This window comes from Trifolium pratense, linkage group LG6, assembly GCF_020283565.1.
Source record: "Trifolium pratense cultivar HEN17-A07 linkage group LG6, ARS_RC_1.1, whole genome shotgun sequence".
NCBI classification, from domain to species: domain Eukaryota; kingdom Viridiplantae; phylum Streptophyta; class Magnoliopsida; order Fabales; family Fabaceae; genus Trifolium; species Trifolium pratense.
Window position 1 is genome coordinate 568135 of NC_060064.1, and position 14414 is coordinate 582548.

Consider the following 14414-nt stretch of genomic DNA (forward strand, 5'->3'; position numbering starts at 1 on the left):
CTTCGTTCTTATTTTAAAGAATTAAAAAAGCTATTTAAAATTGACATAATCCTGAATTCCTGATCTTGGTTTGGATAGGGACAATGGGGTTGATGGACTTAGGTAAATTAATTCCCTTAATAAATTAATTTATCTTTTCTATCATTGAGATATGAAGCCCTTTATTACCATGACAGCCAACAATAGTGACAAATATCTCTCATTACATGTTCCATCTTGATCTTGGTACTTCTCATTGCTGTCTTCTTAACTTCTCTCTTTGTAGCTTTTGTTGATTAAATCATGAAAACCATTAGATATAAATCAAAGGGTCCATAGAAGTTAGGACTGCTGTATGGTGTCACTACTTTGATGTCCAAGAAGACCAAGGAAGGAAATTAAAGCATCAATTTTTGTAAGAAACCAAATTAAAAATCTTTGCTTTTCAAAAACACACATAGCTACTTACACAGCTGAACCATTCATATCTCAGATTCAACTGTTACATATGTTAGTGGGTTTGGTGGTTTAAAAAATGGAAACAAGTGGTGTTCATAGCAGTATATTGTCATTGACTATGATGGAAGAGGATGAATATCATCACAATCAGTTTTCTTCAATCTCAAAGCTAGACAACAAGGCTCCTATTACTACCAGTGTCCATGATCTTCTCGAATGCCCGGTTTGCACCAATTCAATGTACCCTCCAATCCATCAGGTTTGTTATCTGAATCTCATTGTGTATGCTTTAAGTTTATGTTAACAATTCTAGTTCATAAAAACCACCAGTTTCTCAATTAAAATAAGTTCATGGTCCTTTTGGCATGGAAAAGTTTTCATGTGTATAGATTTCATGTTTGTGAAGAGGGATTTTGAAAAATTTATATGTAGATGCTAATTTTAACTTATACCATAAGTTGTTACACCAAACTAGATAAATTTGATTAGTAGTGCATATAACATGGTGGCTAATTCTTAAAAATCAAATTTGTTTTGCAGTGCCTCAACGGGCACACCCTTTGTTCAAATTGTAAGACCAGAGTACACAACAGATGCCCAACTTGCAGGCAAGAGTTAGGCGATATAAGGTGTTTAGCATTGGAGAAGATAGCCGAATCACTTGAATTTCCTTGTAGATACATCTCTCTTGGTTGTTCAGAGATATTTCCATATTATTGCAAAATCAAACATGAGTCTATTTGTACCTTTAGACCATACAGTTGCCCTTATGCTGGATCAGACTGTTCTTTTGTTGGAAATATTCCATACCTTGTTGCTCATTTAAGGGATGATCATGGTGTTGATATGCATTCTGGATGCACTTTTAACCATCGTTATGTCAAATCAAATCCTATGGAAGTAGAAAATGCTACGTGGATGCTAACGGTAACTAACAAAATTCTCTATTTACTGATTGATCTAGTTACTTAGCGATTGATTGAGGCATTTGGTTTCCCTGCAGTCACTAATTGCACACATTCAAACAGTTAGCACATCGGTGGCTTTTGGGTCAAGATTGAACAATTTAGATTTCAAGCTCAATATTTAAGATTTCTAAAAAATTGAAAATATAGACGGTCAAATCTCGATCCAAGAGACACCAATGTGCTGATTTCGTGACTGCATGCCATTGATGATTGCAGGGAATTCGAGTGCCAAAGTGCGAGACTGAAAATGACAAATGAATAGTTAACATTAGCATATATTGATTTGAGTTGGACGACTTTTTGCAATTCAGTTTCTGAATTGGTCACTAAATGGTGAATGTTTTGTTGTTATATTCATGCACAATCTTAACTACACATTTTGAAATCTTATCCAAATAGTTAAGGCTAACTCTTATGTTTTGGTTTATGTAGGTTTTCCACTGTTTTGGTCAGTATTTTTGTCTCCATTTTGAAGCATTCCAGCTTGAAATGTCACCTGTTTACATGGCATTTCTTCGATTCATGGGCGACGATCGAGAAGCCAAGAATTACAACTACAGCTTAGAAGTGGGAGGAAATGGACGTAAACTAACATTTGAAGGGAATCCAAGAAGCATTAGAGATAGTCACAAGAAAGTGAAGGATAGTCATGATGGCCTTATTATATACCGCAACATGGCACTTTTCTTCTCAGGTGGGGATAGAAAAGAGTTGAAGCTAAGAGTAACAGGAAGGATATGGAAAGAACAGCAAAACTCTGAAGGTGTCGTGTGCACACCCAACATGTGTAGCTAGCTTGTGCTACTTCTTATTGTGGATGATTTTGAAAAGTCTTATCCCAATGTATGATACGAAGAATGATACCACTTTAATAATACCATGTTGTTAAAAGTTACTGTGCTAGTTAGGGGTTGTTTGGTTTGGCCATGGGAACAAAAAACTCATGTTTCAATGACCATTTGCCATGATATGCGGTTGGACATTGTTTGTTGCACCATGAAAACAAAAATACATCGGTTGTTTTTAGGTTTAATGGTATATTTGGCCTCTTATGTTATTTTAGGTTTTGATTTAGTCTCTTATGTTTAAAACATTTTAAATTGGTCCTTTTAGTCAAATTTTTGTTTAAATCGTCTACCTAGTTAATCGATTTGCATACGCAAAACTTTTAGAAAAAATTAACTCAAAATTTAACAAAAAATTAGAAAAAATTTATTCAAAATTTAACAAAAATGGTGAACTTATGTTGACATCAATAATATGGGAGCCCCTAATATGATCCTCATTTTTTTGGGTCCACCGGTACTCCTCTCAAATTGACCTGCTACAACAGGTTTCACTATTTATTTTTTGGTGGGTCCCACAAAGCTCAGAAATAAAAAAAAAAACTTATTTTTAAGTGAGAGTGGTTGATTAGGTTTATGTCATTATATTCAACTGTGTAAATCCAATTGAATTTCATCTTTGTCTTCCCTGTAAACGAAAACTTGCATCAATGTTAAGTCTCTTTTAAGTTTTAACACTTATTAAAAATAAAATAAAAATGAGTCCAGGAAAACGAAAATTAAAGATCTGGCACAAAAAATCTTTCATTACCAACAACAATGGAGTTTTAAGGAAAGGAGAGAGATAGGCAATGATCTTTTCAATTCCAAAATCTGTTCTTTTTAATTGAAGTGGTGGTGATGGTAATGGTAATGGTAATGGTAATGAAAGATTCCGGATGCTTGATGTTTCAGTTGCCTTACTAATTCTTCTCGTAATTTATATAAGTGTTAAAAAAGATTCTACTTGCTGAGCCTGTAACCAATCGAAGACCATACCATAGCAGACAAGACAACAACTTCTACTAATGAAGACAAGGAAGATGACTACTTTTTAGACAACAAAGGAAATAAAATGAAGACATTTATGCTGAAAATCATTCAATGTTGGTTGAGGATAAGGGTTCATGCGGTAATTTTACTTCAATAAATTTTTTTACTCTCAAGATAAGTTATGCACCCAAAAAATGATATTATTTACAAATATACCACTAACCTGCTATAGGAGGTAAACTAAAGAGGACCATGAGTGATCCTTTCAATTTAAGGACCATATTAGGGGCTCCCCAATAATATATGAGACCAATTTAAAACTTTTTAAACATAAGTGTTGGGTCAACACGAGGGGGCAGCCGGAGTTGGACACCACACTTTAACCCAAAATCATTTTAAAAAAATATCATCTTTTATAATATAAGCTTGTATACATAAGCAATTTCTAAACCCTAATTTGCTTTTCCCGTTTCCCTCCATTTTGTCTTGCAATTTTTAATAAAAAATAATACAATTTTATCTTTACTAGGATTTGAACCCGCAACCCTTCAATGCAAGGCAATATTCTCAACCACTATGCCAAGTATACAAATTGTGATTAAAATTATGATCAATAATTGATAAACACCATCAATAATTTCCTTTATATTTATTAGCATTCCCTTTTTTTTTTACGTGTTTGCATCATCAATGATTAAATGTATTCTATATATATATTGAGTATTTTTTTACCGTATATATCCCTAATATGGTTACATAATTAGCATTCCTTTTTTTTTTTTACGTGTTTGCATCATCAATGATTAAATGTATTCTATATATATATATTGGTTGTCCTTTTGTATTCTATATATATATTGAGTATTTTTTTACGGTAAATTGTGTTAAAAAAAATGTAAAGATGTTAAATATCAAGCAATTAATTAATACATTTAATGTCGTTTAATTTTAGAAGTTAATTAATACGCCTATAATTAATACGATTTTATTTTATTGAGTATTTTTTTGTCTCTTTTTTGGTTTTTAATGTTTATGCGTAAAATTAATCTTTTATATTATAAGCTTGTATACACAAGCAAACCCTAAACCCTAATTTGTTTTCTCTGCTTTCCCTCCATTTTATCTTGCAATTTTTATTAAAAAATAATACAATTTTGTCTTGACTAGGATTCGAACCCGCAACCCTTCAGTGCAAAGCAATATTTCCAACCACTATGGCAAGTATACCAATTGAGATTAAAATTATGTGCACTAATTGATAAGCACCATCAATTTTAAAAGTATATCATATCGAAATTATTGTTGACTATATTATTCATCACGAAATATTTTTATGTTTTTCCTAATCAATGATTTTTTTTTTCTACCGGGTCATAAATTTAGAGAATAATTATCATGTGAGATTTGGAAAGTTATTATCACGTGTGATTTGGAAAGTTATTATCAAACTCAATTCTGCTAAATCAATTTTTTTTTGCAATACAACCAAACACAACCATAGTCATGTCATTAATCACATTCATTACTTTGATTTTAACATTGCAGATTTAATATTAATCGATGATCAATTGATACAATATGCACTAGCAGATATTGAGATGATGTTACGTAGTTGTGGGAAGAGTTTAAAAGATTATCCTCCAAAGCCTAGAGCAGACACATCATTAGTTCCTGATATACAAAATAGTTTAATACACGATGAATTGAATTATAACAGACAATCATTAGCTGAGGAACATGTTAGATTGATGTCAACTATGACTTCAGAGCAACGTAAAGTATATGACACAATCGTGACAAGAGTTAACGAAAACAAATCTGGTGTGTTTTTTCGTTATGGTTATGGCGGTACATGGAAGACATTTATCTGGAGGGTTATGTCAGCCGCATTACGCTCAAAAGGTGAGATAGTTTTAACAGTTGCCTCAAGTGGGATCGCTGCATTGCTTATACCTGGCGGTAGAACAACACATTCAAGGTTTTGTATTCCTCTAAATGTTGACGAGTTTTCAACATGTATCATAGTTCCTAAAAGCCCTTTGGCGCTATTAATACAAAAAGCAAAGCTCATTATATGGGATGAAGCACCAATGATGCACAAACACTGTTTCAAAGCTGTTGATCGAACTTTAAAAGATATTCTCAAGTCTGTTGATGAAAAAAATAAACACATTCTCTTCAGTGGAAAAGTTGTTTTTGACGGAGATTTTAGACAAATTCAACCATTAATACCCAAAGGTACAAGGACAAAAGTTGTTCATGCTACTATTAATTCTTCAGTTCTTTGTAATTTTTGTGAAGTTTTAACATTGAGTAAAAACATGAGGCTTCTCGGTGGTGCTTCGAGTGCAGACGTTGAACAAAGAAGATTGTTTTCTAAATGGGTTTTGGGTGTTGGCGATGGAGAAATTGGAGATGACAACGATGATGATTTAGAACTTGACATTCCATCAGATTTATTGATTCCAAATTCAGGTTATCCTCTTGCTTCTATCGTTGAAAGCACATATCCCCAACTTTTACAAAACATGAACGATATAACGTATTTCCAAAATAGAGTTATACTAGCTCCTAAAAATTCAATAGTCGACACAATAAATGATTATATGTTGGATTTAATTTCCTGGTGAAGAAAAAACATATTTGAGTTATGATACTCCACTCACACAAAATCTAGACGGTCAAACAGTGGATGATGTTCATACTCCCGAATTTTTGAACACGATTTCTACGTCGGGACTTTCAAATCACAAGTTGAAACTTAAAGTTGGAGTTCCAATTATGCTATTAAGGAATTTGAATAAAAAATTAGGATTATGCAATGGAACAAGATTTATTATTACGAGATTGAGAAAACGTGCTCTTGAAGGAAAAATTATTTCAGGAAGTAATATTGGTGATCAGGTTTTCATACCTAGATTTTCTCTGACACCATGAGAATTCATTTTAAATTTTAACGGAGACAATTTCCTATAATGATTTCTTTTGCGATGACTATTAATAAGAGTCAAGGACAATCTTTAAAGCATGTTGGGATATATCTCCCGTTGCCAGTGTTTTCACATGGTCAGTTATATGTTGCAATTTCAAGAGTTACTTCTAGAAAAGGATTAAAAATATTGATCATCGATGACGACGATGAAGATACGAATAAGACTTCGAATGTGGTCTATAAGGAAGTTTTCCGTAATATAATATAATTTTCTTTGTATGAATATTTATCCAAAATTATTGTTGAACTATCGTTTAATGTTATTCAACGTTTTTCATATACCTTACATTATTGAAATTATCATATCTTATTTAATCATTATATATCTTACAGCTAATTAGACCCGCGCACCGCACGGGTCGACGTTCTAAGTTACTTAAAAAATATTGAACCGCATTCAACTTTAAACCGAGAAAATAATCAGGGTGTAAAAAAAATCTAAAAGAAGAGACAAACCGAGAAAATAAGTAGATATTGAACCTTTTGTCAAAAAAAAAAGAAGTAGATATTGAAGCTGCTCCGTGATGGTTCATTTGCCTTAAACCTCTCGAATCGAGACAAACCGCATTCAACTTTAAACCTCTCTTTCTTTCGCTCGCTCGCTCGCAAACTCTCTCGCACAGAAAAGAAGATCCATCATCAGCTTCAACCAGAACCCTAAGGTTTGTTTTTCATTCCCTTTCACTTTTTCTTCTATTTATTTTCAATTTCTTTAAACGTTTCTTCAACAATATTCTAGTGGTTTTGATTTCAAATTCATGCAGTCCTAATTGAAATTAATTTATCTTTTAAACTTGTGTTAAATTCGTTTTCGACTCATGATGGTTCAGAAACCACTGCTACATGAAGGGTAGGGAATATATTTATAAAAATTCAGTTTTTGAAGGTATAACATGCTTGAGGTGTAGTTTTTTGGTAGGAGTTAGTAGTATCAAACATTCCGTTAGGACTCAATTCTCGAACCAGGCAATTTCTTATCAAAAGAGGGAGACGATGTATTATTGATGAATGTAATGTGATTGAAAGGCTTACAGAAGGGAAATACCCAAAATTGCCACAGAGCATATGCTCCTATAGGAAGCTATTGCTCCCTATCATAACAAACTAGATAGATTCTCCCGAATGATCCCCTCAGATGTGCACCTTCTTACTTAATAACTGAAAGTTGTTATCCGTCTCAACCTCACTCCCCTGCGTCAGCAATTCATTTCTCTCTCGCAAACAATTTGCTTCTTCAACAATATACGGCCCCTTTTTTGTAGCCACTCTTTTATGGGTCTACGTTCGTCTTGTGCAGAGACCTGATTATTAATAATAATATATTTGCCGTTAAAAAAAATACCATTAGTAGATGAATAAAAAATTTCTACAATTTCTTCTTCCCAAAAGAGTGACATTTTGTCAATGTTAATAATTAGTTGTCAATGAATAAAAAAAATTCCTTTTATTAAAAACAAAAAATTCTTTTGCTGCCCTACCTGCCTCTCGTGCGTTTCCATTTTTATCCTTCCGCTCCCGCTACTTAATACTTAAATGATAAATTTTTTAAAAATGTTGTCCGCTACTTAAGTAGTGGAAAATCTGGTAGGGTGTTTTTGTAAGCGCGCGAGAAAATAAGTAGGGTGTCGGAAGAAAATCTAAAAAAAAAAAAGCCTTATCCCAAGCCCAGTCCACTTCGTTTTTAAGAGGCCCACGGTTTACTAAAGACAAAAATAAAAACATTCTAACAAACAAATAAAATAAAACAACTCGCAGGATCAGTGAGAAAGTCGGCCGGAAAACAGTAAACTCAACTGCCCGGAAAACGGTAATCGGCAGTAAGAAATAGTGAGAAAAGTCTTTCCTTCTTTTTTTTCAAGAAAAATTGGATGCGGCACGATTCACAACATCTTAACAGATTCAAACTTTTTTGTTTGAAGCAGGGAAAAAAATGAAGATTGTTTCAGGTGCAGTTAGGTCATTCAAAGGCAATATGTCACATCACAACCATTTTCTCAGAAACCTTTCTACTTGGCCATTTCCAGGTAGCTACTCAATACCTCTCTCTCTTTTAATCAATGTTCTCTGCCTGGTAGTTAGTACCATCATTGTTGCTGATTTCAGCTATTATGGCTCTAACCTTGTTGTAAGGTTTTTCGGGTTTTCGCATTCACAATTGCAGCAACCATATGCAATTTTTCCTAAACATCAAGGACCTTTCTGTAGTTGCAACTGTAACCGGATACAAGTTAAAACCTTTATTTCAGTTATTGGTTTTAATTGTTTATTGGCTTTTTTACTTGTTCAGTTTGTAAATATATGTTATGCTCCATTGCTATTTTTCGATAATAAGTTTGTCAGTGAACCAAAGGAGGTAACGAGGCTTGTCGGCACATGTGCTAAAGGCCTCGTGCCATTGCTAAATCTATGGGCATTGTCTGGATTTTCTGGCATACTCTAGCGGCCCAAATATAATATGCATTATCTTCCTTTTACCATATCACCAGTTATATGCACACCTAAATTTTCACATCTGTCTTACACTGGTAAATGATAGGGATAGTTTACTACACTTGCCTTTTAAGTTATTTAGGGTTATGTTTCTAGGCTATATTTTGTAAATATTCAAAATTCAAAACAGGGAGGGTCAGCGTAGTTTCAGGAATGAGAAGGAAACTTAGTGTAATAATAAAGCAAACCTCTATGTATTTCAGTTTGCATATAGTTAAATGAGAATATCATTTTCATGTTTTTGGTTATAAAGGCATAGTCTTCTATGGTTAGTATGTTTTGAATTTGTTATTTTATTTTTTCCTAAGATGATGATTTACTTCTATAATCCTTATGGTCACCTTATTGAGCAGGAAATGGAACTGCTAATCATCAGGTTAATAAGTCAGAGTCTCTAGAGGAATTTGAGCAGCGGATATTCAGTCCTAGGGGGAATTCAAAAACTGATGCCATTTTAGACAAGCTCAATCAACAACAGGCAAGGACTCGAGATAGATCTGCTGGAAATACCCAGATGTTGGATGATCTCGAACGAAGTTTTGACACATTATCTGATGGAATGGATGGGAAACTCAATAATGCTGCCAGATACTTTGAATTTGATCATAATGAAATCGATAAAGAAGATTATTCTTATCGATATGATACCACTTTTCAAAAGGGATCAAAATATGATACAAAGGTATGCCGAATACCAATCGTACCTTCGTCAGTTATCACCATTACATATTATGTATATATGTGATCTCTTTCTAATCTTTTTAATTTTGTTTGGTGTGAGGGAAGCTTTTAGTTTATGATTGAGTTGAGCTTTAGATGCGACCAATCATAACATGTTTGGTGGGAAATATTTCATGAAGTATAGTGAAAATTGTGTTTTGAAATATATACACGTTGGTTTCTTAATGATAACATAAGCTTGTTATGGGAAATTCAGAAAATAATGCAAAACCTATTTTTATTTTATTTTATCATACCGTGATCAATATTCATATTATACTCTAGTTCATATTGGACATGAATGAGATGGTGCTTTCAGGGAAGCCTTTTTGCAAGAAAGTTTCTTGTTCTCTTCTGTTGAAAACAAGAGTTTTAAGGGGAGAAAGGGAATCAAACCAGATGTGTGACCGAGATAGAAAAAATATTTCGCTTATTGGTTAAACATGTAGCCTGACCTATACCTATCTAGCCAAGTTGTCAAATCACACTTCTCTCAGCAGCTAGATAAAGACATGAAATAACACACATTTGTACTAATAAGATTCGGTATATGGACCAATCATGTTGATAAGTTATTTTTAACTCACCATTAGTTTCTGTCTGCTTTAAACATTAAGTGCTATGGTTATGTATGTGCACTGCTTTGTATTTATGGGATTTTATGTTGTGTTTCTTTTGTACCAGCTGTATCGAATTAATTTTCTGATCTGTGCAATATCTTTCTTCATACAGGATCTTGATCTTAAAAAACCTGCTGCACAAAAATACTCCAAAAGGGATGAGTTCATAGTATCCACTAAAGAAGTTCTTAGTCAAGCAGATTTCAGGGTCAGCATTTCTGTCAGAGTTGTTCTGTTATAAGATATTTTATATATCATATGTGTAGTTAGCTAATTACTTTCTATATCTCTGTTTGCTAAGTTAAAGTGAAAATTGTCACGTACATGAATTTGCAGTTTTTGCATGCAAGTAATACAATACAATAAAATAAAAACAACAATGATTTTGTTAATTTCTCGTGTCAAAGTTATTGGTCAGAGATAAATTGGCAATGCATATAAACTAGATTTGACAATTGTTAAAAATATCTTATACAGATGGCTAGGTGTCTGTGTACAGTGCCCACCATCTTGTTATTCTAAGATTCATGGAAAAGGTGTACGAATGGGTCAACCTTAGATCCTTATGTTTTAGCAATAGATGTACATCTTACCCAAAAAAAAACAAAGGGTGCATTGTCATAGATTGCGGGTTCATTTGAACAAGTAGAGTTGTCCTTTCAGTTTTTCCCCGAACATTATGCCTTGCTTCTTTAAACCTTAGATCCAGTTTGGTATCCCTTTAAAATTATGTGAAAAATTCAGGATGAACTTTTTCATATGCAACTCATACATAAATTTATTGTGATATTATCGTCCTAAAGTCCCCGTTGATTTATGGCGATTTAGCTTTTATATTGTGTGAAGGCGGATGAAAGTGAGGAAAATATTTGTGACAAATCTGCTTTGTTGTCATGATCTTGATAGTGATGCTAAGTTTTTTGCATATTTACCCTAATAATAATAAAGGCTTAACTATACATTTGGTCCCTTACGTTTATTTTAGGTTTCAATTTGGTCCCTTACGTTTAAAAAGTATCAATTTGGTCCCTTACGTTTATTTTAGGTTTCAAGTTAGTCCTTTCCGTCAATTTTGTCACATGTGGCAGTCAATTTGCATATGTGGACTGACACGTGGCACTTGGACATGCTGACACGTGTACTGTTCAAACGGTGTTAGTGACAAAACTAACGGAAAGGACTAACTTGAAACATAAAATAAACGTAAGGGACCAAATTGATACTTTTTAAACGTAAGGGACCAAATTAAAACCTAAAATAAACGTAAGGGACCAAATGTGTAGTTAAGCCTAATAAAAAAATGTTCCGGTTAATGCTATTTTTGGAACGGCTCTTATATCACTGTTTTTATGCAGAATGTAAGATTTTTGGCAAACTTCATAACAGAAGCTGGAATTCTTATCAAGAGAAGCAAGGTAAGTTCTAATCCACTGCAGTGTAATCGTGTAAGAATGATGACCTATTAAGAAGAAAAAAAAAATAAAGGATGGATTTTTAGAATTAGTACTGCACTCATTTTCATTGTTCTCCTCGTTTCCCCCTACCCTTTAATTTTTTGGATCTTACCAATTGTTTCTTATTCATTTTGACTAGACTGGCATCAGTGCAAAGGCTCAAAGGAAGGTTGCAAGGGAGATTAAAACTGCACGAGCATTTGGCTTAATGCCCTTTACTACAATGGGTACTAAGAAATTTGATTATGGGAGAACTATGGAGAATCTTGATGATGACTTCTCGTACAGGAGTGAAAGGAGAAACATGCCTAGTGAACATGATTTGGAAGAAGACATCGCTTAAGGCAACCTTATTAATGTTTATGCCGCGGTGTTGAATTAGCTTGCATAATCTTCTTTTTTTGTTGTTTCTCTACCTAGATTACGAGCAGTTGAAATTTATTGAATAAGTGATTTTGCTGGTATACCTTGATTGCTATGGTGCCTATGTTGTACTTTTATTTATATATTCTAAAGTCTTGAGCATTATTTACTTGAATATGAATATTACAATGATTAATACCAATACCAAAATGCTTGTTTGCCGATCCTAGTTGTTGAGAAGTAGGAGCTTTGGGGTCTAATAAACCCTATTTATTATGTTTAAGCTTAATGAACTAAAGAGTGTTACTGAATACTCTCTTAGCTCTTGCTACTAAATTTCAATCTGTGGTTAATAGTTCACATGACACTCATCATAGACATTTTTAATTATTGCAAGGTTTATGATTGATTGTTATAAAGAAGTGAAAACATATATTTTAAAGTATTCAATACCTCTACATGCATGTAACACAACTTCATGAATGTAGTGTGGGATATGCAATAATAGAAATAACAATGACTGCAAAAGGACAAATGCTATAAATGACACCCCTTCATGTTTCAACTTTGCTGCTTGATTGTTGTTGCATGATATCTTGGACAAGCAAATTCATATTAAGATAAGAGGAGCCTCCTTTTCCAACAGCTCTATTTGCCATCTCACTTAGTTTACTAGCTCTTTCTCTCCTCTCATTACTTTCTTCTCCCTCATCCATCACCATGCATATTGCTTCCTTAATACCTTCCTTCTTCACCAACACACCTAACTTCTCTTCCTCTCCCCACTCCATTGGAAGCTCTACACCAAGGCTCACTCCAATCCTCAACACTTGAGTAACAAGCTTCTCATTCAAAAATTGGTCAGCAAATAATGGCCAAGTTATCATTGGCACACCATCACTTATCCCTTCAAGTGTTGAATTCCAACCACAATGTGTTAAGAATCCTCCGATAGAATGGTGTGATAATATTAGAACTTGTGGAGCCCAACCTCTAATTATAAGGCCTCTCCCTTTATTCCTTTCCTCAAACCTTTCTTCACTAATCCACTTTTCCAGCTCTTCACTTTTATTTCCTTCCCTAATAACCCAAATAAATGGCTTTTTAGATGCTTCCAGGGCCAAAGCCAATTCCATTAGCTGTGAAGGAATTAAGTTGCATAAACTTCCAAGACATGCATAGACCACAGACTTTGGTTGGTGCAAATCTAGCCACTTTAAACAAAGATGTTCACTTATTGAGGCCATGTTCCCTCTTTGTGCCTTATCCAAACCATCTTTGTTGCAAAGTGAAACTGGTCCAACACACCACACCTTATCATTTCTTTCATTTTTGTAATCCTTAACATATGCTTTCTCCAACTCCTCAAAAGTGTTTATGATTACACCATATGACTTTATTTCAGCTTCATGCATCTTCTCCCCAAACTCCTTCATTTCCTCTTTCACTGTTCCTGGTATCTGCGCTTTGGTGACTTGAATTTGGTCAGGTATGCCAGGCACAATGAAATACTCAGATTCCGAATTGACGGTTTCAAGAATCTTTGAAGTGTGTACCTTGAGTATGCAATGGAGACAGAAGCAAGAAAAACCATGAAATGAAATCCTTGGAATTTTATGCTTTTCAGCTATTTGTAAAGTCCAAGGAATGCAAAAATCTGAAATAATGCAACTTGGTTTTGGTGTCAATGCATCAAACAAATCTTCTGCTGGTTTTTGGAGCATGGTAATTGCATTGAAAAGATTGAATATGTTTTCTTTTGAATTTACCATGTCGACATTTTCACACCCTTCTGGTAATCCTACTTGTTTTGATGGAAAATTGAGTGTTACAAGTTTGATTTGGAGGCCAGAAGAAACAGCACGAGAAAGAACAGAACTAAAACGTGATGCATTTTTTGGTGTAGTAAATATGGTAACAATAATACCACGTTGTGCTAAAAGTTTAGCAATGTCTATCATAGGGATAATGTGTCCTTGAGCTATGAAGGGAAATAATACAAAATGAGGAACATCATTATTAATGTTTACTTGCAAAACCATTGTCTATGTATTTTGGGGGTTAAACTTGAATTGAATTGAATTGAAGTGTGTTTCAATTAAATGTTACATTGTTTTATAATGATGATATATGTGTTCTAGAAGGTTTTGTATATGATTGATGATGTAAGAGCATATGCAATGAATATTGGATTATATGAGGAAGTAGTGATGATGTACAATGCATGGATGAGGCTAGAATGATATATATGGATCACGTAACATGCTTTATGATTACCACAAATTCTCTAGCAGGACCAAACAAAAGACAGAGAGAGAAGAGAGACATAGAAAAGTGACGTGAAGATTCAGTATAATTAATTCTTTTTGTCTGGCCCAGAATATTCAGTATAATTCTATATATGCTGTCCTAGAAAAATGTCTTGCCTACTTATTTATTTGAAATTGAATTTGTTAATTAGATCTGTCTAGCAAAAATTACTTTAATGTAAAATGTTAGATACTACTATATACTAGTTTGGCTTGGTCTTGAAGTTTGGTCGTTGCTTCTAG

At 33.7% G+C, this 14414-nt stretch overlaps 3 protein-coding genes across 6 annotated transcripts; 2 read left to right on the top strand and 1 right to left on the bottom strand.

The window, feature by feature from the left end:
• LOC123889567 (E3 ubiquitin-protein ligase SINAT3) lies at positions 1-2536 on the top strand. The gene is made up of 3 exons (XM_045938958.1): positions 1-697; positions 979-1365; positions 1839-2536. The coding sequence occupies exons 1-3, from the start codon at positions 515-517 to the stop codon at positions 2199-2201; spliced, it is 933 nt and encodes a 310-aa protein (XP_045794914.1). The 5' UTR covers positions 1-514; the 3' UTR covers positions 2202-2536.
• A 4166-nt stretch (positions 2537-6702) lies between these two features.
• On the top strand, positions 6703-12086 carry LOC123889570. Of its 4 annotated transcripts, none has more exons than XM_045938962.1 (7): positions 6703-6877; positions 7971-8042; positions 8138-8239; positions 9059-9387; positions 10158-10253; positions 11401-11460; positions 11639-12086. In XM_045938962.1, exons 3-7 carry the CDS (start codon positions 8146-8148, stop codon positions 11840-11842), a joined length of 783 nt encoding a protein of 260 aa, XP_045794918.1. In that variant the 5' UTR covers positions 6703-6877; positions 7971-8042; positions 8138-8145; the 3' UTR covers positions 11843-12086. The 4 variants fall into 4 exon arrangements, with proteins under 4 accessions (XP_045794918.1, XP_045794919.1, XP_045794920.1 ...); XM_045938963.1 differs by having other exon boundaries at positions 7971-8022; XM_045938964.1 differs by lacking the exon at positions 7971-8042 and having other exon boundaries at positions 8135-8239.
• Positions 12087-12236: 150 nt separating this feature from the next.
• Positions 12237-14076, bottom strand: LOC123889569 (UDP-glycosyltransferase 73C25-like). The gene has a single exon (XM_045938960.1). It carries the CDS (start codon positions 13902-13904, stop codon positions 12417-12419), a length of 1488 nt encoding a protein of 495 aa, XP_045794916.1. The 5' UTR covers positions 13905-14076; the 3' UTR covers positions 12237-12416.
• Between the last annotated feature and the right edge of the window lie 338 nt (positions 14077-14414).

Excerpts from the sequence above, each read along its gene's own strand:
- LOC123889567 (XM_045938958.1), top strand. The coding sequence starts at position 515 with ATGGAAACAAGTGGTGTTCATAGCAGTATATTGTCATTGACTATGATG. Across the intron at positions 698-978 it reads TGTACCCTCCAATCCATCAG|TGCCTCAACGGGCACACCCT; the intron begins GTTTGTTATCTG and ends TTTGTTTTGCAG. Across the intron at positions 1,366-1,838 it reads ATGCTACGTGGATGCTAACG|GTTTTCCACTGTTTTGGTCA; the intron begins GTAACTAACAAA and ends TGGTTTATGTAG.
- LOC123889570 (XM_045938962.1), top strand. The coding sequence starts at position 8,146 with ATGAAGATTGTTTCAGGTGCAGTTAGGTCATTCAAAGGCAATATGTCA. Across the intron at positions 8,240-9,058 it reads TTCTACTTGGCCATTTCCAG|GAAATGGAACTGCTAATCAT; the intron begins GTAGCTACTCAA and ends CTTATTGAGCAG. Across the intron at positions 9,388-10,157 it reads GATCAAAATATGATACAAAG|GATCTTGATCTTAAAAAACC; the intron begins GTATGCCGAATA and ends TTCTTCATACAG.
- LOC123889569 (XM_045938960.1), bottom strand. The coding sequence starts at position 13,904 with ATGGTTTTGCAAGTAAACATTAATAATGATGTTCCTCATTTTGTATTA.